The sequence below is a fragment of the Lithobates pipiens genome, unplaced genomic scaffold, assembly GCF_037356315.1.
Source record: "Lithobates pipiens isolate NorthernLeopardFrog02 unplaced genomic scaffold, aLitPip1_a1.2 Scaffold_16, whole genome shotgun sequence".
Lineage (NCBI taxonomy): Eukaryota > Metazoa > Chordata > Amphibia > Anura > Ranidae > Lithobates > Lithobates pipiens.
Window position 1 is genome coordinate 431,409,118 of NW_027507748.1, and position 23,629 is coordinate 431,432,746.

At 39.9% G+C, this 23,629-nt stretch overlaps 1 protein-coding gene across 7 annotated transcripts in view; it reads left to right on the top strand.

Moving 5' to 3' along the window:
* The window catches only part of EDAR (ectodysplasin A receptor), a 163,038-nt gene that overhangs the window by 45,931 nt on the left and 93,478 nt on the right, over positions 1–23,629 (top strand). Inside the window, exon 2 of one of the 7 annotated variants that reach the window (XM_077482587.1) lies at positions 15,664–15,805. The exons of 5 other annotated variants lie outside the window; for them this stretch is intronic. In XM_077482587.1, the coding sequence (XP_077338713.1) occupies positions 15,769–15,805 (37 nt within the window). In that variant the 5' untranslated portion in view covers positions 15,664–15,768. Of the gene's footprint in view, positions 1–15,663; positions 15,806–23,629 lie in introns of those variants that run through there. One more of the 7 variants, XM_077482597.1, reaches the window with a different exon arrangement.

Genomic DNA, 23,629 nt, shown 5'->3' on the forward strand with positions numbered 1-23,629 from the left:
ACCAAACAAGCCTTGCTCTGTGGGATAGGATAGAGAGCATTCCGATTTACCAAATGTCTAGATGTCTGGGTGTTTTAGATAGTTGCAGCAGTAAAAAGGGGGATTGCATGCTTAATTTAAGATGTGACATTGGCAGAATCCCACAAAAGATGATGCACACCAATGACATCATTTCATGTGAAAACTCCATGTAGAAATTTATGCCACGTACACACGACCGGACTTTCTGGCAGAAAAGGTCAGACGGAATTATTTCATCGGATATTCCGATCGTGTGTGGGCTTCATTGGACCTTTTTTTTAAAAAATTCTGACGGACCTAGGAATAGAACATGTTTTAAATCTTTCTGAAGGAATCAATTCCTATCGGAAAAACCGCTCACGTGTATCCTATTCCGACGGACTAAAAACAACACAAGGGCAGCTATTTGCTACTGGCTATTTAACTTCCTTTTTCTAGTCCCATTGTATGTGTTGTACATCACAGCGTTCTAAACAATTGGATTTTGGTGTGATCGTGTGTAGGCAAGTCTGTTTCAATGGAACGCCGTCGGAACTTCGTGGAAAAAAAATGTATTTTCTGACAGAAAAACTGGTCATGTATGCGGCATAAGCCTTTTCAAGGTAAAATGTGTATCAATGTGTTGGCTTTATTTGAAAAAGGTGTGAGGTCTTTGTGGAATTCAGGTAGTGATACAAAGAGTGTAGGGCTCTTCAAGCTGGTACTTGTTTTATCCAGGGTAGTGCGGTAGAGTTTTGAGCAGTGCATTTCTCCACAAAACTGTTAGGTGTTTGCTAAATGTCTGCAGATTTGCATTGTTTTTGTTTATCAGTCAGTCAGTGGCAATGCTAGAGGGGGGAAAGGGGGGAATTGCCTCCCCATAGTTATTCTTTGCCCCACGTGTGCTCCCATGCTAAATTAGGCTGCTGCGTCTGGACAATCGGACTGTCAGATCGGGACATCTTGCAGAGCGGGAGTGCTAGGCACTGGAATGTAAACTGCTGCATAAACTGGCACTAATAATAAACTGTAACCAATACTAAGGACTATTACTACATAAACTGTCACCAATACTAGGGACTATTACTGCATAAGCTGGCACAAATACTAGGGACTATTACTGTGTAAACTGGCACCAATACTGGGGCTATTACTGTGTAAACTGGCACCAATACTAGGGGTTATTACTATGCAAACTGGCACCAATATAGGGGCTCTTACTGCATAAACTGGCACCAATACTAGGGGCTATTACTGGATAAACTGTCACCAATACTATTGTTTTTTGGGAACCTGCAAGGTAAAGCCATAATGTGCTAGTATGCATTGCATATATTTGTCTTGAATAAGAAGTTAACAATATGAGAAAATATGAGAACAGATATAGCTGGTTCCTACTATTAATTTTTACTTGTCTTAAGCCAGCCATACATGGATTGAAATGTGTCTTGTTCAGCCAGATTTTGTTCCATGTATGAACAGGGAGCTTGTACAGAAGTGGATCTACTGATCCACTTCTGTACAACTGACCTGTCGAATTGAACGATAAAACTGATCCACATTTGGGCTTTACACAAAGGTTCAAGCAACATGCCTCCATTTACCTGGAATAGGTTTAAAGTATTCATAGACAAAACAAAAAAGGGCACACCAGCCCACTGCATTACACAAAGCACCATTTAAAGCAAAAATAATAACCATACTCACAAACATGAATGTATAAAAATGTTCAAATGACATCCAACAAGCATAAAGTCTAGTACGCACTTGTAGTTTCCTGTCGTTCAACCCATCGGGCTGAACAAAAAAAGAAAACTGACAGCTCAGGAGGAGCTACTGTACTGATTTTACGCTGTTAGTACAGCGATCTCCCCTGCTGTGCTATTGTGTTCTAACAGGGGGGCAGCCACCCCCACCAGAACATTCCAGTCAGTGCCATTGGCTGAGAGCGCTGATCGGGAATCGATCAGCAGACCTTTTTCGGTCATGCCCATTAGACAGAAGCCGGCCGAAAGTCCAACCGGCTCCAGTACACACGGGCCAAATGTTGGCTGGTCTATATTTAACCAGCTGATGCCATTTGACATTTGGCCCGTGTGCACTAGGCTTAACGCAGACACTGACACATTCCAAATTACTGTAATATTGTTCCAGATTAAGAATTTACTAGTTGTTAAAGCAATAGTCCAAATAAAAAAGCTCTATAGCCAGGACTTTACAGAGAAGGAAACTGAACATTTGTGTTTAACATTTTTAACTTTAGATCCACTTTAAGTAAAAGAACTGAATGCTTTATTTCAGAAAATACCAAGCTTGTTGTCTGATGTTGATTCCCTGTAATTGTCTGTAATTGTGTAGACAAACTGATGCTGTTTAAGCCTTTTAAATTACATCTGATGACTTAGAATTCCTTTACACTCATTGACATACAATGTATTTACTAAAGCAATATATCTAACTGTGCTAATCGCATAATGGCCCCTTAGCAAGTAAAACATTGAAGCCTCAAAGGTGTTGAAAGGATTATACTCAAATGTGACTCATCCATGATACATTTCAAAGGCAACAATCTACCTTCTCTCCAGTCACACAAACAAAGCATTTTGGAATCTAAGGTGTCAATAAACATACAGATTGGTATGCCTAGTACTAATCTGCCAATAATCAGAATCAGGGGTGGCCCATCTATTAAGGGCAAACAGGCGTCCCTCCTCCTATCCATCGCCGCCTCCCCTTATCCATGCATCCGGCCCCTTTCAGGACACCAGATACATGGATTCCAACGTGGGAGGGGTGTTTTTTTTGTAGCACTGATTAAAGCCAGGGGCTCTAATAGGCTTCAAATTAAGGTGGGCTCGGGGCATAGAGAATGCGCCCATAGCCCACCCAAGTGTGTTACAACAGGGAATTAATATTCGCTATTATAACACTGATCCTCCTCTGGGCAGGAAGCAGGTTTCTGATTAGCTGAAAGGACAGGCAATCCTATTTATTGGACACCTAGGAGGAGGGGAGAAGCCACATGCTGGAAGCGGAGAAGAGGACACGGAGCTGCTGTGCGCTGTCACCCGCTATTTGCCTAGATGGGGAAAGTGCCGGACTGCAGGGGGGGGGGTGCCACTAGCCGAGTTGTTTGCTGCCCCCCGCCCGGAAAAAAAAAGCACCAGCCGCCACTGATCAGAATATACACATTTCCACTTTCCTACGTACCTTCACAGTATTCTCTCAGATATGAAGGGCCTGGATTAAAGTGGTATAAAACCTCAAAGAACACATCAATTATATTGCAGTTTACCAATGTGGTGACTGCATTCGTTTTCTGTTGTTGCTTTTTTTTTCCTTTATTTTCAGCTGATGATCCTGTCAGTAACACGCCTTTTGTCTAAAGCCTCGTACACATGCATTGGCCCAAACTTGTCTTTCATATAAACAGCCACATAATTGCTAGCCAACAAATACGAATGTAGTGACGTACTACGTTGTTTTTCAGCTCTTTAGCGACACTCTTTGGGCTCCTTCTGCTAATTTGGTGTTAGTAGAAGTTTGGTGAGTGTTGATTCACGCTTTTCATTTTGCACTTTTCAGTTTGTTTCTGAACGGCCGTTCGTCAACCAGCCCTGTTGCGGAATCAGAGGATAAAACGTGTTATTTATTATTGGCCTTGGATTTATTGCTTTGACATTATTTTTTTGGTTGAATAATGATTTGAATCTGTATATTTTCTATATTTTTGGATGCATAGAATGCACTTTTTGGTTAATTTTTATTTGTAGATAGCATGTCTAATTTAATTTGTTTTCTTTTTTTAACCACTTTCAGACCGGACCATTTTGCTGGCTTAAGACCAGACCACTTTTTGCGATTCAGCACTGTGTCGCTTTAACTGACAATTGCGCGGTCATGCGACGTGGCTCCCAAACAAAATTGACATCCTTTTTTCCCCACAAATAGGGCTTTCTTTTGGTGGTATTTTATCACCCATGCGGTTTTTATTTTTTGCGCTATAAACAAAAATAGAGCGACAATTTCGAAAAAAACGCATTATTTTTTACTTTTTGTTATAATAAATATCCCCAAAAATATATAAAAAAACATTTTTTTTCCTTCAGTTTATGCCGATACGTATTCTACTACATATTCTTGGTAAAAAAAATCACAATAAGCGATTATTGATTGGTTTGCCCAAAAGTTATAGCGTTTACAAATTAGAGGATAGTTTTATGGCATTTTTATTAATAAGTTTTTTAACTAGTAATGGCGGCGATCAGCGATTTTTATTGTGACTGCGACATTATGGCGGATACATCGGACATTTTTGACACATTTTTGGGACGATTGTCATTTATACAGATATCAGTGCTATACAAATGCAATGATTCCTGTGCAAATGACACTGGCAGTGAAGGGGTTAACCAGGGGGTGGCAGTCTAGGGGTTAAGTGTTCCTAGGGGCGTGTTACTAACTGTGGAGGGCTGGGCTTTGTTTTAGTAAACACTGATCTCTGCTCCAATCACATGGAGCAGAGATCAGCGTCACTTGTTGCTAGGCAGAACAGGGAGATGCTGTTTAAAACGGCATCTCCCCGTTCAGCTGCCCCGTGAGACGATCGCGGGTATCCCTGCGGCGATCGAGTCCGCGGGACCCACGACCAGACTCACAGGGGTCCCGACCAGCACGCGAGCGAGCCGCCAGTGGCGCACGCGCAATGGCAGGGCAGCATATAAAAATGGATGTACCTGTACGCCAATATGCCTGCCCGTGCCATTCTGCCGACGTACATTGGTGTGCGCCGGTCGGGAACTGGTTAATGCACAATAAAAAAATGTGTAGAATAATACTTGGCTATTTGTTTTACTTCAAATGACATTTTGGGATTAGGCAGTTATATTTATAAAAATACAATGTAAAATTGACAAGGGATACCAACATACTATGGGATAATAGTGTTGTGGTAACTTGTCCAAAAAAAAAAAAAAAAATGCATAATAATATTATTCTTGATATCACTAGAAAAAAAAGCCTGTGGAAATTTGTTTGTAATAACTCCATCAATATCACCAGCAAAGCAGCTTCATTATTATCCCACTAAAGAAAAAGAGAATGCATTTTGAGATTTCATAATTTGCCACGTCATGAATGTTAATTCTCCATTACGAATGCTAGTTTACAAGACCGACTGCTTCGTACTCGTCCTTGCTTCTGAGCATGCGTGTTTGTACTTTGAAATTTTGTCTGACAGACTTGTGTAAAAACGCTCGGAAAATCCGTCAACGCACATTTGTTCGTGGAAATTTTGAAAACCTGCTGACCAACATTTGTCTGTGGAAAATCCAACAACAATTGTCCGATGGAGAGTACACATGGTCGGATTTACCGCCAACAGCCTGCCATCGAACTTTTCCCACCGGAAAGTCCGATCATATGTACGAGGCTTTAGAGTGTCTCTGCTCTGGATGGAGGAATGACAGAGACACCTTTGGAAAGTAGCATTGTCTGGGGAGATTGTAGCGTTATGCCCTGTACACACGGTCGGACTTTCCACCGACAAAATCCATCAGATTTTTTCCGACGGATTTTGGCCCAAACTTGTCTAGCATACACACGGTTGCACAAAGTTGTTGGAAAAACGTATCGTTCTGAACACGGTGACATAGAACACGTATATCAAGGGAGCAGCCTCAGCAACTTCCCCCGATATCCTTAGAATTCCCAATTCTTGACAATTATCAATTGGGATGATGGTACTGTTATATGTATTACGTATATTTTGCATTTGAGGCTATACTCAGTCTATGGCTATAGAACACGTATGATGGGACTATAAACGGGCCAGTAGCCAATAACTTTCGTCTCGTAATTTATTCTGAGCATGCGTGGCAGTTTGTCCGTTGGAATTGTATACACACGATCGGAATTTAAACGATCGGATTTTGTTGTCGGAAAATTTTAGATCCAGATCTCAAACTTTGTGTGTCGGAAATTCAGATGGAAAAAGTCAGATGGAGCCCACATACGATCGGATTTTCCGACAACACGATCCGATCGCACATTTTCCATTGGAAAGTCCGACCGTGTGTACAGGGCATTAGACTAGCAGATTTAGATGGACTTAATTAACATACTGTACCAAAGCTGAACTTCAGCTAATACTTTTCAAACAGGTAAAGCAACATTTTTTTTTCTATGATATATATTATATATATTAATAAATAAATAAGGGATGACCTTTGTAAGCACCCCTTTTAGTGTTAAATAATTTGTCTCAGATCTCTAATGCCCACTTTGCTGGACAGCTTGGTCAGTTAAAGGGAGTTAAGTAACAGACTTACTGACTGGATCACTAGGTAAAAATAAAAGAAAAAAGCCTAAAAAATAAAATAAAACTCCTGCAGCCATCATATCAAAGGATTTATAACTGCAATATATTTACATTTTTGTTTTTGAGTTTAATACCACTACAAGGTTTTAGTCATCTGGTTCCCCTGTCGCCTACATAATGTGGGCATTTGATTTGGGTAACAATTTTTCCACATTATCACCATGGATGGCCAGAACTTTTGCAGACTGTGCTGTTCACTCTTGACTATGTGGTCCAAGAAAATACATACAAACACTGATACAAGACACAATACATACACTGTCCCAAGGCACAAACACATATTAAACTCTGTACAATGAATAGTTTCCATGAAGTTTGAGCTTCATTGGGGGGTAGTTCTTTTTTGGTATGTTCAGTGTAATTTGTTATTTTCAGAACTTTGTCAGAAATAGCATTTAAGATAAGATATTGGTTAGCATCAATAAAGCATGTCCAAAGCTGCTCAGTAAATTTGCCAGGGGGATTTTCATTCCACAACTCCTCTGGTTTTCCATTATGTGGATATCTAGCGGGTGTTAGGTCCAAGCCTGCAATTAAACAGGAACTTTTACGTCTGCCTAGTTGACAGCATGCAATAAAGTCATCAGATTTTCATTTAACCCCTTGCACTAGATTTTTTAAATATATATTGGAATACAAGACTTCATTATTTTTTCGGAAACAAAAGCTAAAATCCCCTGAAGGGAAGTTTACAAAACTGACTTGGAATTTTCAATTTTGAATATTCTGTCATTTCTGCACAATAGTTATAGTTGGAAGGACAAGTCCATCTGACTCAGCATTGGAAGGAATCCAACACATTAAAATGTTACAACTCTAATTTTGAGTGACTGGGCTGCCCTGCCATAGCTTCTGCTATCACCTTTAGCTGTAGGCCATATACAAAGGTTTCAGCAGTTCATATCCAACTATTTTTGACAGTAATTTTGTAACAGTTTTAATGGATATAAATACTAATAGCTAATAGTTGAACCGACAGTTGGACTCCAAAGGAACAGAAATTAAACAAGATATACTGAAAAATACATGTTGCATGCAGAGCTCCCCTTTAAGCCTTTCCCATATTAATATAAAATGGTTGTTTTGTAAACAGACACAGTTGTCAGAGAAGCCATAAGACACTTTTCATCAATAAGAATGAAGAATTAACTTTTTTTAAAATAGAATTAAGATAAAAGTTGAACTCAGTTTCCGGTTTATAATATTTGTGACATAAACAGTATGCATTTGACGTATTTTCTGATTGTGGGAATGGATGCTCTGAAATGTCTGGAAGAATGACTCTGTGAGATGTCCTTGAACTGTAGTACATGCATATATCTTATAATATTCATAAACTGTGATGGCCATAAGTTCATTAGTAAACATTTTAGCCTCTGAGTTTCTCAATTATTCATTCTGCTTAGCTGGAAGGAAATACTCCCACAAATGTTCACATCAAAACTTAGATGCTGTCTTGTATAGAGTTTGCTGATGATATCTTTTTTTTTGTTTTTTTACAACAAATGGTTTGATATACTTACATTTATTAGAATCTTTATTGCCCTATTGCCAACAAAAAAAATATATTCTCATGTATTACTCCTAATTTTGTTTGTTTAGATTTTAATTAGAATCAAAGCTAAAAAAAATCTTACTAGTAAGACAGTTTTTGCACTATAATCTGTATACAATGCAGGTCTGTGCTAAGGCCATGCAGTAAGCCCTGTTCTATTTATTAATTAAATTTTTTTTTTATCTAGCAGCAGTTTCTTTGAAACATGTACTGTATTTTCCACTGCGTTAGCACTTTTGTTCTACGGTAATAGGCCTCAAACCAGGCATTAGCTATGACCATAGTTACCTCCATGTCTACCCTCCCCAGCAAATCTCGGCAGCAGTCAGCTTTTATGTCATGAAATCGGTTTATAGAGTGGAAGAGATGATGCCTATATGTTCCATGTATTAAAAAGGGTCTTTAGGTGTAGATGTTAATAAATGTAAGTCAGCCCCAACAGGCCTACATGGAGCTTAGAACTTTTGTCAAAGGCTGTGATTTGATTTTTAACTTCCATGAATCCAATTTATATTCGGATAAGACCACCCCTGAGTAAGGTACTGATATAGGGTGCAAGTATTCACTTTGAGGTTCGGTTATATGGATTGGCTTCTCTTGTCATAAACATTTCCATGGCCCTAATAGACAAAACCAAAGGCACATCATCTTCCTTTTCCTGTACCTAATAGGACTGATGTGAATATTACTGATTACAGTGTTGTTCCAATGGGCTGACAACTGTTAAATGCAGAGGTCTTCAAACTTTCTAAACAAAGGGTAATTTTTAATGTCCTTTATACTTTAGGGGGCTAGAATGTGGAAAATGGGAGTAGAAATGGCCCAGCATCACAGAGAGTAAACAATGCCTCAGACTTGGTGGTCAATGAGACAAAAATAAATAAATAAATAGCACCTGCTGTCAATAGGAGAATTAATAACACCCAGTCATTGGTATTAGTGGGAAGACCTGTGCTCTAATGTTGGTATCAGTGGGAAGATAAGTGCACCATCCTTGGTGTAATTGGGATGAATTATGCCCTAATGTCGGTGTCAGTGAGATGAATTATATCCAACTGTTACTGTCAATTAGTGCAATGATGCCCCATCATTGGTGTCAGTGGAAGGAATTGTGCCACATTGTTGGTTTCAGTTGAAGTAGTGCTCCATGGGCTGGATAAAGACAGCCACATCCAGCCCATAAGCTGCAGTCTGAAGACCACTGATTTAAAGCGATACCTACAAATGGTCAAGTGGTCGATTGCACATAGCTTTAGCATTGTCAATTTCCAGTGATAGCAAGATCATTTGCTGGTGAAAAGCACAATTATGTTAAGCAAAGAGTGGATGAGTATTATCATAAAGTGGATAATAATATTTGTTTTTGCATGGCTGACTGAAATAGATCAATCATTTGTTTGGTATGTGCTTTCTGGCAAGTCCTTATTTTAAATGATTTTCTATAAGAGCGGATGTTGCTGTGTAAAGTTTAATGAACTCTTCACCTTAGCCTCTGAACCCTACTTAATTGTTGCTCTGCAGACATATCGGTTGTCAACATTTAACATTCCCTTTGTGTTGTATTGCACAGTTGTTGTTTCTGTTCTGTCACAAAACTGACAGCAAAGCTTTTGGCCACAATGCAGATCATTTAGCTGTCAATGCCCAAGGAGCTCAACAAGTGAGATTTGTGGTTTTTCTGGCCGCACAAACAAGACATAACTGGCACAGATGAATTCTGTAATTAAGTCTGAACTGACAAATAATGAAAGATTAAAGCAAGTAAAACGAGAAGGTGCCTTGAATTTGCTGATATTTTACAACTACGGATCTCAGTGATATAGGTGTTAAAAAGTTCCCTCACTTAAATGGGTGAGGCACTTTATGGTTTATGAACAAAAATAAATAAAGTAATACTGAAATAAAGCTTGAAATGCTCACTCTATGGAATAAAGAAGATTTGTAGTACTTTAAGGGTAAGAAGTTACAAATGTGAAAGAGGGCGTTTACAAATGTTTTTAAAAGTAGTTATATGCTTCTTTTTTATATATATACATTTTACTGGGATTTTGTAGCTATAAAAACAAAAAAAAATGGTTGTAACACCACAAAATATTAAAAGGTTTAATGTCATATTTTAGGTATGAATCGTTTTTTGTCTGAGTCAGCCCCTTTCTTATATTTGTTGAATACTTATACCTATAGCCCAAAATTATCCATGAGAATGTCAATGTGTCTTGCTTGTTCCAGGTTTCAGGAGAGGGTTTATGTTCGAATCATCTACTATAAGTAGTGGTAACATAAGGAGTCAGCATTGCCTTCCCTGAAATAAATGGGCAGTAACATGATTGATCTCCCTGCTTAAGGGCCCTCAGTTGTCTGCAGCTGAAACTGATGCCCTAAGCCATGTAGAAATACACGTTTTGGAAGATTTTTTTCTTGCCTTGCTGCAAATTTATGAAAAAGAAAGACAGTGTGAGCTAAAAAAGGCAAATTTATTTTGCATTTGGGCCATTTTTTGTGCAGACTTAAGTTCAGCTTTGAACAAAATAAGCAAGTCATAAAAGCATGAAGTTAAGAAGGCTACCACAAACTCTTTCCACTAACCCTATCTTTCACTGCCACAGTAAACCTTGGTAAATAAAGTTTATATCATTTATATGGTTGTGAGAATTGGCCTGGAAAAATCTTAAAGTGGTTGTAAACCTCTGAAATGAAAATAAGCAAAGCATATCCTTTTATAGTGTGTACTTCCCTCAAGCAAAAACATCTAGTGTGAGTTCCAACTTTCCTCTCCTTCTTCTGTTATCTGCATGATCTGCTATCTGCATGAGTATCTTCTCATCATTTATCCTGATACCCCCTTCCAGCAGGCGATTGACAGCCCTAGCTGTGCATGTTTCCCTATGAGACTGTGTGGGGGGGAGGGGGGTGTCCATTCCCTCCACTCAGATTACACTAAGCTCTCCTCTCCATGCTGTGCAATGTGTGACATTAGATCCCTGCCCTCAGCCTACTGAACTTCAGAAATGATGCATTAACTCTGATCTTTAAGGCTTTATGTACACTAGCCTACACTGGCAGCGCCTAACTTTGAGTTTAGGAGCTTTTGGTGTTTTTTTTGGCAAAGCTCCTAAACTCAACTCAGTAATTTACTAAAGGCAAATACACGGTGCACTACATGTGCACTGCAAGTACACTTGGAAGCGCAGTCGCTGTAGATCTGAGGGGGACATGTAAGTAAAAATAAAAAACAGCATTTTTGTTTGCACATGATTGGATGATAGAAATCACCAGAGCTTCCCCTCATTTCAGATCTTCACCTCAGATCTACAGCGACTGCACTTCCAAGTGTACTTGCAGTGCACATGTACTGCACAGTAGATTTGCCTTTAATAAATGAAACCCTTTGTGTCAATGTACACATTGGCTTTTATTAGAGTTTGGGAGCTGACGTGGTTAGCTGAGCTTCAACCACGCTCTCTTGAACACGGCTGAATCGCATTCAGGATAGGAAAGTTTTGCAGGAAAACGCCAAATGCTGCAAAACCGTGGCAAAATCGCAGTGCATTTTCCCACAGCCACGGTAAATGTAGGCTAGTGTACATGAAGCCTAAGAAGACTGTAGAGGAGAAAGGGCCGCAGATAAACAGGTACGCCTTATTTAAGAGGATTTGTTTCATCTCTGTGTATCACCTGGGGCCAGTCACTTCATTGGGTTATATGTAAGGGTTTACAACAACTTTAAAGTGCAGGTGTACCTTTCACTAAATTCCCCTCAAAATTCCCCAGTCTCTGTATAAGACCCATTTTAAAAGTCAACAGGGATTGAGTGCATGGGTGCAGCCAAGAGCAGAAGTTAACAGCTGAGAATTTAAACATAGATGCAGACTAAAGCTTTGCAACTGAGGTAAGTAAGCAGATGGGATGAGGGGTTTAATGCAGCTTAACTAAGTAGGGCTGGGGTTAATGATAGTTTGGTGAAAGAGATAGCTGTACTTTAATATCTTCTTAGTTAAGCCACGTAAGGGCCAAGCAGAGAACCATTGTTAGCCTATGCTTAGGTAATTCGTTGGCCTTAATCTAGCCCTGCTAGTATACTGTTCAATCAACATTTGTGAGCAGGGACTACAGCAATGAGCATCCAAACAGATTGTTTTATTAGGCAGGTAGTAATTCGGGAAACAATAATTATACACAAGAATGCACTATGCATTGCTATGTTATGCATCTGTTTGTAAACTCAGAACCCGTGGTAGACAAGGTACTGTAATTGTAATGCCCATGATAATTCAGGGTATCTTATTTAAGAGGTCTTAGTAGCAATGTCCCATACAAGTATACAGTATGTAAGTGCACTTTTTTACTGTTGTTTCTCTTCCAAATTGTTAGCATAATGTTGTTGGCTAACTAGTACTGATTGGCTCATTAAATATGATGTAGTGAACAATATATACCAAACAATAGCACCCTGCAACATAAGCAATCTGCACAGGGAACTACTCAATCTAAGGGTTAAACAGAATCCATATACAACATAAATCTCACAGTGCCTCACCTGCATGAAATACATTGGCAGTTGTTCATCTGGAAATTCAAACATCTGAGACTCTATCTAAATAAAAGCGTTAGGATGAATGCCTTAGACTCCCCTTTGTACTTTTACGGAAGCTTGTTTCCTTTTCAGATTGGAATCTAACATATACTGCTATTTATTAAAACAAATGAGCAGAACCTGAGTTTGCTTACATATTTAGAAGGAAGTTTGAGTTTTGCCTGCCTAGTGAAAGACAATGATAGAGGGCTTTTTTTCTAACAAGAACACTTAGAGGTATCTGTTTAAACAAGGAATATGGACATTCTTTTTGACGTATGTCAGCCAGGTGCAGAAACAGAAATCTGTTACATCTATCTATCTATCTATCTATCTATCTATCTATCTATCTATCTATCTATCTATCTATCTATCTATCTATCTGGTCTAGATACTTTTTTAGTTAAAGCTGGCCATACATTGATCGTAATTTCACCAGTTCAGTAGGACCTGGCAACATTTTGAGCCATATATATGTGGCTATTCCATTCGTGGGAAGTCAATCTATTGATCAACTTTTCAAGAACAATAGAAAAAAAAAAACTTTTCAAGAACAGAGTTGGTATATTTTACCTAAATCCAGGCATGCAGCCAATTGGCTGCAGTGTTGATCAGTATATTCTGATGGCGGGGGAGTCCCGTTGTCAGAATACAATGACACAGTGGGGAGGATTTCCCCTATTCACCTCAAATGTGTGGATGGGGAAATCGGGAACACTGTAAAATTGCTAGTATTTGGTCACAAATTAATAGTTGCATGACAGAAAACTGTAAAATCCACATCTACTATAATGCACTCTTACATTTTAGTAATAGTGAGCCCATTTTTTTTTTTGATTCTCAATGTTCTCTTTTTAACAGGCTGAATAAAAATGACACAACTCATTGTACATATACTGTGTCATATTTTGGCATATAATACATTCATGTGTAATGCACACCTTAGGGCTCATTCACATGGGCACTCAGTCTAATGCAGGATGAAGGGTCATTTGTTTACTTGTCTTACTAACACTACTCTGTATGCAGGCAGCCTATTGAAAGTTAATAGGGATGCATCAACTGTAAAGACTCACCTGTAAACATGTGTCTAATAAGATAATATTTATCTTTCCGGATAAGTGTATTTTCTGCTTTGTGACTTGCACTGTTTAGTTAATGTTGCCCAGCAGAAGTGGTGTTGTCTGAGAGGTAAGGGTTAACTTTGCTGGCCAGGTTTTCCCAGGCTTTTCAGAGAAGTACCACCCTCTGCTGGAAAAAAAAACATTTAAAAAGGAGAACTGTATCTATATTAGGGGTTCCCCGGGGGTTCATGTATACTCTCTGCATGAGAAGAGGACAGTGCTTCTGAGGGTATAATCAGGCCACTTTTTCACTTAATCACTTGTGTCAGCCCAGTCAGGGTTCAAAGGGTATGGATTGATATTGCAGAATGGACTTAGAGACTAAGGGACTTTCTCACCTACAGTGTTTAAGGGGTGACTACCTTATGGGGCAAAGGGGAGCACCAGGGGAACAACTAAAGGGCACATAGAAGAATTTGCACTTGAATGTGTATGGAAGATGATTTTGAGAACTATTATCTTTAACTACTTCTGTAAAATAACTGGAAAATGCTATATTACTGTTGCTAATGACTACAGTAATAGTGTCATGTGCATAAGCAGCAAGCCAGTTGGGAAGCAGGTAACATGGCAGGGGTAACAGGAGCCCTGGTAGTGAGCGAGCATAGTGCCTAGGCTCCTTCCCTGGTTGTGGCACTTGGGCACAGCACGTTCAGGTGCATGGACCCAGATGCACAGGTGGTATAAAAAATTGTACTATATTGTACTGTATTATTGTACACTAAAAATAGGTTGAGAACGTTGAAAGAGCAGTATGTAATGTTTAATTGCTATATTTGTACCCACTGGGGAGATGTCTTCTTACTATTGAACCAATGACCACCTGTCAGGTAAGGGGACACAGAGAGCATTGAAGACCTAACCTTGCCCCATTCTATTAAAAAGAAATGTGTTCAAGGCTATTCTCATGAACAATTGTATCGGGACAATGTGCAGGTGGAAATCTCCTTCGTTGGGACATATACAGCAAATCAGAAGTTCCTTCTTCTCTACTGTATCGTATATTAAAGAGAGAGTTTTTTCTGGAGGTCCAGCTCAGCTCTTACTTACTAATCCTGCAGATACATTTATCAGTATCCTCCAAAAAGACCCTGCAGCCATCTAAAAAAAAAAATAGGTAAAAGCACAGATAAATGAAGTATTTTAAATGTTGTGTTGCACTGTTTTCTCTTTTCACACACAATCTTTTATTTACTTGCAAACTTTAAGTTTGACTACTCCAGGAGAAGTAAATTCCCTAGCACACCCCTCTTACCTCTATGCATTTCATAGCCCTCTCCTCATTCGGGAGTGTCTATTTACAGCTCCTCCACTCTTTCTTCACCTCTCTACATACTCTTTTGTGTAGCTGCTGGGGAGGAGCAAGGGTGAATACAATAGAGCATCTTTTGAATGACAACTGTAATGCCGCGTACACACGACCGGACTTTTAGAGGGACTAGGTCCGCCGGTCTTTCCAACGGACTTTCGGCGGAATTCCGACGGACTTTCTGAATGTACGGACTTGGCCACACACAATCACACCAAAGTCCGACTGATTCGAATGTGATGACGTACGACTGGACTAGAATAAGGAAGTTCATAGCCAGTAGCCAATAGCTGCCCTAGCGTCGGTTTTTGTCCGTCAGACTAGCATACACATGAACGGATTTCTCAGTCCGGCGGAGTTCCGGTGGAAAAATTGAAAACATGTTCTGGATTTTTGGCAAGCAAAGGTCCGATGGAGCCCACACACGATCAAATTGTCCGACGGACTCATTCCGTCGGACCTTTGCTGTCCAAAAGTCCGGTCGTGTGTACGCGACATAAGTCTGCTGGGGCTGCGAACATCACATCCAAGATCGCAGCACCCAGCAGTAGTCTCACAGCTTTTGAATGTTTACAGGGAAGCTCAGTTTCCAAAAACCTAAATATTCTCCCTTGCAGTGGGGCTGCACACCCACTGTAGGCGTTAGTTGCTCCTTTAATTCTAGGGGACTTGGTAAAGCACTTACTTGACGCCACATACTTTCCTGATCTTCTGCTCCTGCAGGTTCCCTTGCACTGTTAGACTGGTCCCCACAGCCTCTTCTCCCTAATGCCCCAGCAGTCTTCTGACCGTGCCCTTCATTGGACATGAGGCACTGAGAACCAGAGCATGGTGGAGAGTAATCTTACAGGGAGCAGAAGATCAGGTAAGCAAATCTGCTTTTCTGTCCTCTAGACATATAAGTGAAGATTTTTAGGTTTTAAACAAAGTCAACATACTCAGTTTCAGCTCCATTTTACAAATTACATCAAGTACTGAGAACATGAGAAGGTAACCTTCAGCTTTATATTTACTTAGTCTTGTTTTTACTTCTAGTTTTTCTGTGTAGAGGATGTACATCATGAAATCCTATGAGATAGTATAACTATATCATAACTGAAGCACCTAGACTGTGAAGGTCGTTATATGATGGAGTAGCCTCAGGCAAGGAGTCTGCAGTTAATGACAGACGAGTCTCAACAGTGTACAGCAAGGTGTCAAGACTAAGTCATGTCTTCAAACAGTCAGTGTGCATTCCAGACTTAAAAGATGAGGCTTTGTGTAAAGCTTCTTGTCTTTTTTTTTTTCTCTACTCACTCTGGAATGGGATAAAAGTACTTGTGTCCTTCAGATAAGGAGGGGGATTCACCAAAGCACTAATCTAGCAGCTCCTGCACTTCCTTTAACCATTACTCTTTCTGCTAGTGTGGAGAGTTTACACATAAACGTTGTTTTGCCTAAAAATAATTGCTCAGTAGTTCATACTTCATAAAATTCATTTAATCATGTAAATGGCAGGAACCTATCTTAACTTTACAACAAAGCTGAAAATATTGTGGATTAAACTCAGGAAACTGTCATTTAAAAAAAGTTCCTGTCTGAAAGCAGATAAAATAAATGTGTGTGAGTGTATGTACACACACTCAATAAGGATAATTGGGCCCCTTTCACACTTGTGTGACTTGTCATGCAACTTTGTTGCATGACAAGTTACACACGTGTGAAAGGGGCCTAGTTATGTGAGTGTGTGTGTATACATATACTCACACAAATGTATTTTATCTGCTTTCAGGCAGGAGCTTTTCCATGATTTCCAATGAGTATCATTCATATCTTCAAGTCGCAGCAGAATAGTCCCTGCAATACTTTGGTCCGACTTTGATGAGAATTGAGGTCCATAGACCTCAAGATTACACAGGCATTGCTTCAAGTCGCATCAAAATCGTGGCAAAAAAGTGCGGCAAAATCACGTAACTTTCAGGTTGCACAAGTGTGAAAGGGCCCTAAGATAGACACTTACTAAACCAGGGGTAGGCAACCATAGAGAAATGGAGATCTATTTGAACAACACCGATAAAGTCAAAGATCACTGGGCACAGTGTCCTGTTGTGAGGGCCGGTTCACACCAGAACACAATGCTAGAAAGGCATGTTCCAGTGTGTTGCTTGAACCATTTTCAAATGCACTGCCTTTGTGATCTACTGTGGGTACCCCAAATGTACATAGCAAATGCAGTGGACATAAAAAAGTATTACAAGAGAGTGCAGGGTTTGGAAGTGTGCTCCGCTCAGAATGCAGGGGTCAATGGTGCGTTACGCTCAGAGTGCAGGGTTCAGGAGTGTGTTACACTCAGAATACAGGGCTCAGAAGTGAGTTATTCTCAGAATGCAGGGTTCAGGAGTGAGTTACACTCAGAATGCAGGGCTAAGGAGAACGTTGCGCTCAGAATGCAGGGTTCAGGAGTGTGTTGCGCTCAGAATGCAGGGATCAGGTGTGTGTTACGCTCAAAATGCAGGGATTAGGAGTGTGTTATGCTCAGAATGCAGGGATCAGGAGTGTGTTATGTTCGGAATGTAGGGATCAGGAGTGTGTTATGCTCAGAATGCAAAATTAGGAGTGTGTTACGCTCAGAATTCAGGGATCAGGAGTGTGCATTGTGCTCAGAATGCAGGGATCGGGAGTGGGTTGCGCTCAGAATGCAGGGATTGGGGGGGTGTGTGATGTGATGGGTGCTAGAGGACACTGCTATAGGGGTGGCCCTGCCCATAGCAGTGTCCACATCCACCTTCACATCACCCCCCCCCCCCCCACACACACACACAGTACTGTTCTCCCCCCCCCTTCCCTCCCATTGCAACATTCCATTGCATCCTACATGTGCACGTGGGACCAAGAAGCAGCACAGCTCTGGACAGGGGCGGGAGCAGGAGCTGGCCAAGTGCCTTTTCATATTAACAAGCTGGGGATTGGTTGCTTAGGACCTAGCAACCAATCAAATATGGGTTAACTAGAAAAGTTAACTTGGCCAGCTCCTCCGCCTGCCCTCTGTCTGGAGCTGTGCTGCCTCTTGCTCTCACTCTGATGACAATGGCAGAGGAGGCAGAAGGTGAGGGAGAAAGGAGGACCAAAGGCTCGGCAGAGGAGGCTGAGGGGAAGACTGGCAGCTAGCAGTGGAAGGCGGGGTTGGCGGCGCAGACCTGTTCCCGGTCTACCTGTCACCTACCCACAGTCAGCCTGCGATCGTCAGGTTGCCGACCCCTGTATTAGACAGATACTTATGAAATGAATCTAAAAAAAAGCATAATAAAATGAAAAAAAAATTACAATATACAAATGATGAACTATTTATTGTATATAATGTTTCTGGTTGATGATTAATTTACAGTATACTGTGAATTTAATATTACTTTGGAAAATTAGGTATCCATGATTTACCTAATTGTATGTACTTGATATATGATGTAAGCATATTTTTTCTTAACTAACATCCACATCTAATAACATTTTCCTGATTTACTTTTATCTGCCTCTGACTACAAGATTTTTGTTAATCTAGGAGAGTTAAAGTGGTTGTAAACCCTCACATATACCCAGTGATGTGAATAGCATCAGATGATACACATAGTGAAACAAATCATCCTATATAGGTTTTTCTTATTTTTCTGCAGTCCTCTCTTTCCCTACACCTCTTCAACAGGGCAAAAAAGTGTTAAATCCTTCTTCACCTGTCAGTATCATGGAGGAGGGGGTGGAGAGGCTACAATTAAAGTGTGTGAGACCTGATTGGAGGAAAGGAACACACCCCATCCACACAGCAGAAGAACTGTGTTGTGAATGGACAGGCTTTGTGCTGAGCTCCCTCCCCAAAACATTGCATCAGGAAAACTTTTCAGAAATGTCTACATCTGAAGCGTGTGAGGTGATGTGAAGATGGGCTGTGTGTGAAAACAAGTTAGAAGAGCAGTAGAACACTGCCAATATGCTCCCCCCCCCCCCAGCCTGCGCTCCTGACGGGCTCCAGTCTGGCCAACCTCTTGGTATGCTAACCTCTTGGTATGCTCCTGGGTTTTATATACTATATGTGGGCAAATTAGATAAAATATAGTAATGTACCTATACCTTGGTGGCATCCAAGGTTGCCAACTGTCAGAAAAATCATGGACAGTTTGTTATTTTTACACCTGTCTGTGAATGTCCATTGCGGACATGTAGACTGCATGCCCATAATCAACATTCACGGACAGATGAAAAATCATGGATATTGCAAACTGTCCATTCATTTTCTGACAGTTGGCAACTCTAGTGGCAGCTCCATAAAATAGGAGATTTTGTGAATTACGGTGGGGGCTCTGTGTCACCTAGAAAGGATTTTGTACTTTTTTGTTTGAGATTGAGGACTTGTGTGCAAAGTACAACACTCTGCTCCCTTGTTGCAGAGAGAATGTAGGTATGTCACCTTTGATGAATGAATGGGGTGAGGTGATGAGCCTCTTGTGTATTTCGTATCCTAACAATTATGGTAAGAACATGTTTTCAAGGATTTGTGTCTAGACATATTTTCTCAAATGATGTCAATTGTCTCATAGCTTTACATTTTACTTTGAATGAATGGAAAAAATATGATCTTTACAGTGATTTGCAATGATTCAATGGAGGTTCAATAATGGTCCTTATTTGCTTTGATAAGTTAAAAAGCTTTGAGAAGATTCCTGTAGATTCTGGAAACAGCTGAGCTGAGTTTGTAAAGCCCACAGTAACTGGGCATGTACATCATCATTACAATGCATGATACACAATATTCAAGATGACAAGAAATCCTGTTGATGACAACCCAAACCACGATAGTGAAGTCATATGTAAGCAATTTTAGTAGCAGCTTATATCTCCACAGGAGGGGGCATTATACCTTCCAGTCTGGGTGGAGCAAAACCATATCAACAGGAGAGATAACAACATCTGGGGGGTGGGAGGAGTTGGTGGAAATACATAGATGAAGAGGAGAAGCCAAGCATCTAAAGGGTGGGACATCTCAAGGATTGGGGGGAAATCAGGAAGCTAGGGAGGGGGGGAGACCCAGTGCAAAGCTGCAACCACTGTTGAAAGGGTCTCTGAGCATCACATAACTTATTCTAAAGCAGAGCCACCACAATAAATCACTAGGGATCTAATCTCCACCCAGGCAACCCAAATTTTATCAACCTTTTTGGGACACGTAGGACTCATATATGTAAGGGCCCTTTTCATGCCAGCGAGACTAAGCAGACCAAACCCTAGTACACACCACTAGTTTTTGTTTCATTCAACCCAGTGGGTTAAACGAGAAGAAACAGACAGCTCAGGTCGGAGCCGCTGTACTAACAATCCAATGTTGTTACAGCGATCTCCCCTGCTGTTTATTATTATTATAATTATTATTATTATTATTATTATTATTATTATTATACATTAATTATATAGAACCAAAAGTTTATGCAGCGATTTACAATGTAGAGAGGGGACAGCACAATTACAGTACAGTTCAATACAGAAGGGACAGGAGGGCCTGTTTTATTGTGTTCTGACAGGGGGACGGTCCCTTCACCAGACCACTCCGGTCAGCTATTAGCTGAGAGCGCTGATCATGAACCTTTGTCAGAAGCTGACCGAACGGCTGGTTTCTGTCGGACCAGCTGCTATACAAAAAAAGAAACACATTGGTCATGAGACTTTGTATAAGGCAAATCACTAGTACAATGGTAATATAAGGTATACATAATTTCAAATGTTATTTAAAAATTATTAGACCTTCCATAGTCCTGCAAATACATGATGGCAAATTTCCAAATATGAAATATAAACATATTAAAATGATCTGATGCATATACATTCATAAAATGCTGATATTTATATACGTAATAATGTTTGCAAATAGAGATACATGATTACACAAGTTGGTACAGATCAAATTTCATGACATCCTAATATTCTAGGCGTTTCGTAGATCCCTGTCCACTTCATCAGGAGATGATGCAAGAAAGGTATCTATAAGGATGAGTAAGTGCCAAAATGAAAGAGTATATAATGTAAATAAGTTGTACATAAATCTCCCAAAAGAGAGAGGGAAGGGAAAAATAATTTACAGGCCAATGGCCTTGTTACTTATGACTCAGCTCAAAACAAAACAGGCCCAGCATCCTAGTGATGGGGGGCGCCGGCAAACTTCTACCCTAGGAGCTGTGGCAAGGTAACCCCCCCAAGCCATGGGAACAGCAGGAGAACAGGCCAAGCTTCCAAACAGTGCAAATCCATGGGGTATGTGGATTAATGGTGGCACACCCAGCCAACACTGGTCTAAAAAAATGTGTATAATACTAAGTGTAACATATGTAATCATTACAAATATCAGTATTTGGTGTCTATATTGTGTAACCAGCAGGATAGAGGAGGGACTCCAGAGTGATAGGAAGGAAAAAAGACCAGTGAACCACATATCCAAGGAAAAGAAGCCATGTGGGTCCATAGTGAAAGCAACCATAAACTGGGAGCAATAGAGGTGTCCGAATGGGTAAACCTGAGAAAGAACATGATCTAAAAGTGCCAAAGTATAAAGGGGAATTCAAGTAAGGTTGATAACAGAGGTAATACCCTCAAGTCTTACATCTTATATTCCATGGAGAAAGCAGTCCACAATAACCCAGCAGAAGGGAGTGAAGGAATGTTCAACTGGTCAGACTTATAACCCTGAAGCCAGGGGCGGGTCCCCACCAGCGTCATGCAAGCGTCAGGTGCATGAAGGGGAAGACAGACCCCCGACCCCACAAAGCAGTATCATATACATAGGTCAAATAATGTCCGGTTTCTATTGAACCGGCCGTTGCCGCCCGACATTCGGCCCGTGTGTACTAGACTTTAGGTGCTTAAAGGTTGATTGAAATGTGTCTTTAACTTTGAAAGCCCTCTAGTCTCTATAGGCTTTGTTAGCTATTCAGGCAAATTTTGGAGGAAAACTATTAACTCACATAGTAAAATCAATTATAACATCAAATAATAATTAATAGAACACATATCTATAGCTACACCCACCCAAAATCGACAAAGTGGTCCAGTTTCCAAAGCCTTTTCACTAAATCTGGAACCTAAAGCCTTTATAAATTGTAGTGTAGACTCAACAAAATATGGAGCAAAAATAAAATGTGAAGCCCTAATGCAACATTTCATTGTAACAAAAATTAGCGTACAAATATATGCATCTAATGAAAGGCATATAATTAATGCCTGTATCTATTGTTAGTAAAACTGGCTGGGAGGTGGCACAGACTGAAATGTTTGATGGAGCATTGCTGGATTTGGTGCCTACAGGTGACTACATCAGTTACAGTTGCCTATGGAAGAGAAGATTTCACAGAAAATAGGCCTTGAAAAGAGTTTATAATAATAAAATGGATGAAATCTCATATTTGCCTGGTTAACAATAAGATGTCATATTTTATTGGTCATTTGCTTATATATTTATATATATATTTTTTTAATTCTATTCATTCTTGCTACAGATACTATCAGGTGTACAGGCAGGGGTTGCTGGAACTAGGGTTAAGAACCGGAAGATTATAATGTGGGCTTGACATTGACAATTTTTTTTACACCATTGGCTGGTTGAGTGCTGCATTTTTGTATAGAATGAGGTCTACATTTCGGAGAAACATACAGATAATTGTGACTGTTCTTTCTTCTTTAGTATACAAGATAACAAACTAATATGTGTATCCTTGGTAAACAAAGAATTGACTTCTTAATGATGGAGTCATTCAGTAGAGTTGCTTTTTCCTGTCCTCCCTTAATGACCACATAGGAATCAGACAATGTTTTGCAGTAGGCAGAGGCTACATTGCAGTATCTCTGCACTTCTTCCCTTTTTTGTTCTAACTGCACAGATTAATTTCTGAAGAAACATATAAACACGAGGGCATATTTTTTAGACTGCCTTTGGCAAAATAGATAATAACTTTGTCCTTTAGACCCTTGCTGTAAACATGCTTCATTCTCTTTTTGTATTAATTTAGGGAAACTAATGAAACTTTTTATGCTGTATTAGTCACAAAGCTTCATTTGTAGTTTAGCAGCTTGCCAATAAATTACTTTAAACAAATAGCAGATCATGGAATATGAACAATTTGAGAATGCCGCTTATGTTTAAATACTGCCATCTAGCGGTATATTTGTGTATTGTGTTTAACACATATTTGTTTTAAGAGTACATTTAAGAACAAGAAAAGAAAATTTTTTTGTCACTCTTCGAGGAGAGTAGGTCAGGACCACGGAATTAACTTGTCATATTAAATGACAATAAACTGTTTTAACATATCTGCATGTACTTTAAATACTGTACTTGAAATTCTGCTTCTTCTATTAAAAATTGTTAGTGTGAAAAATGGGTGCCTGATTCTTGTGGCTTGGCAGTCTTCCTGATCCAGTGGCTTGAATACTTTCTTAGCCCCTGACCAAGAAGAAGTATGCAGATTAATAGTTCTGACTTCTGTTTACTGGATGCTTTTTCCAGGTCATGGATTGAGGATCTGAATGGCATCTAGGTGAGTGCATTCCTAATGGCAGCTAAAACAGGTGTGCTTCAATAGTAACATATCACTTCCCCAACTCATTTATTTAAAAATTTAAATCAAAATCCATCAGGAATAATGTATTACTTTTTAACAATAGTGTAATTTACCCATAC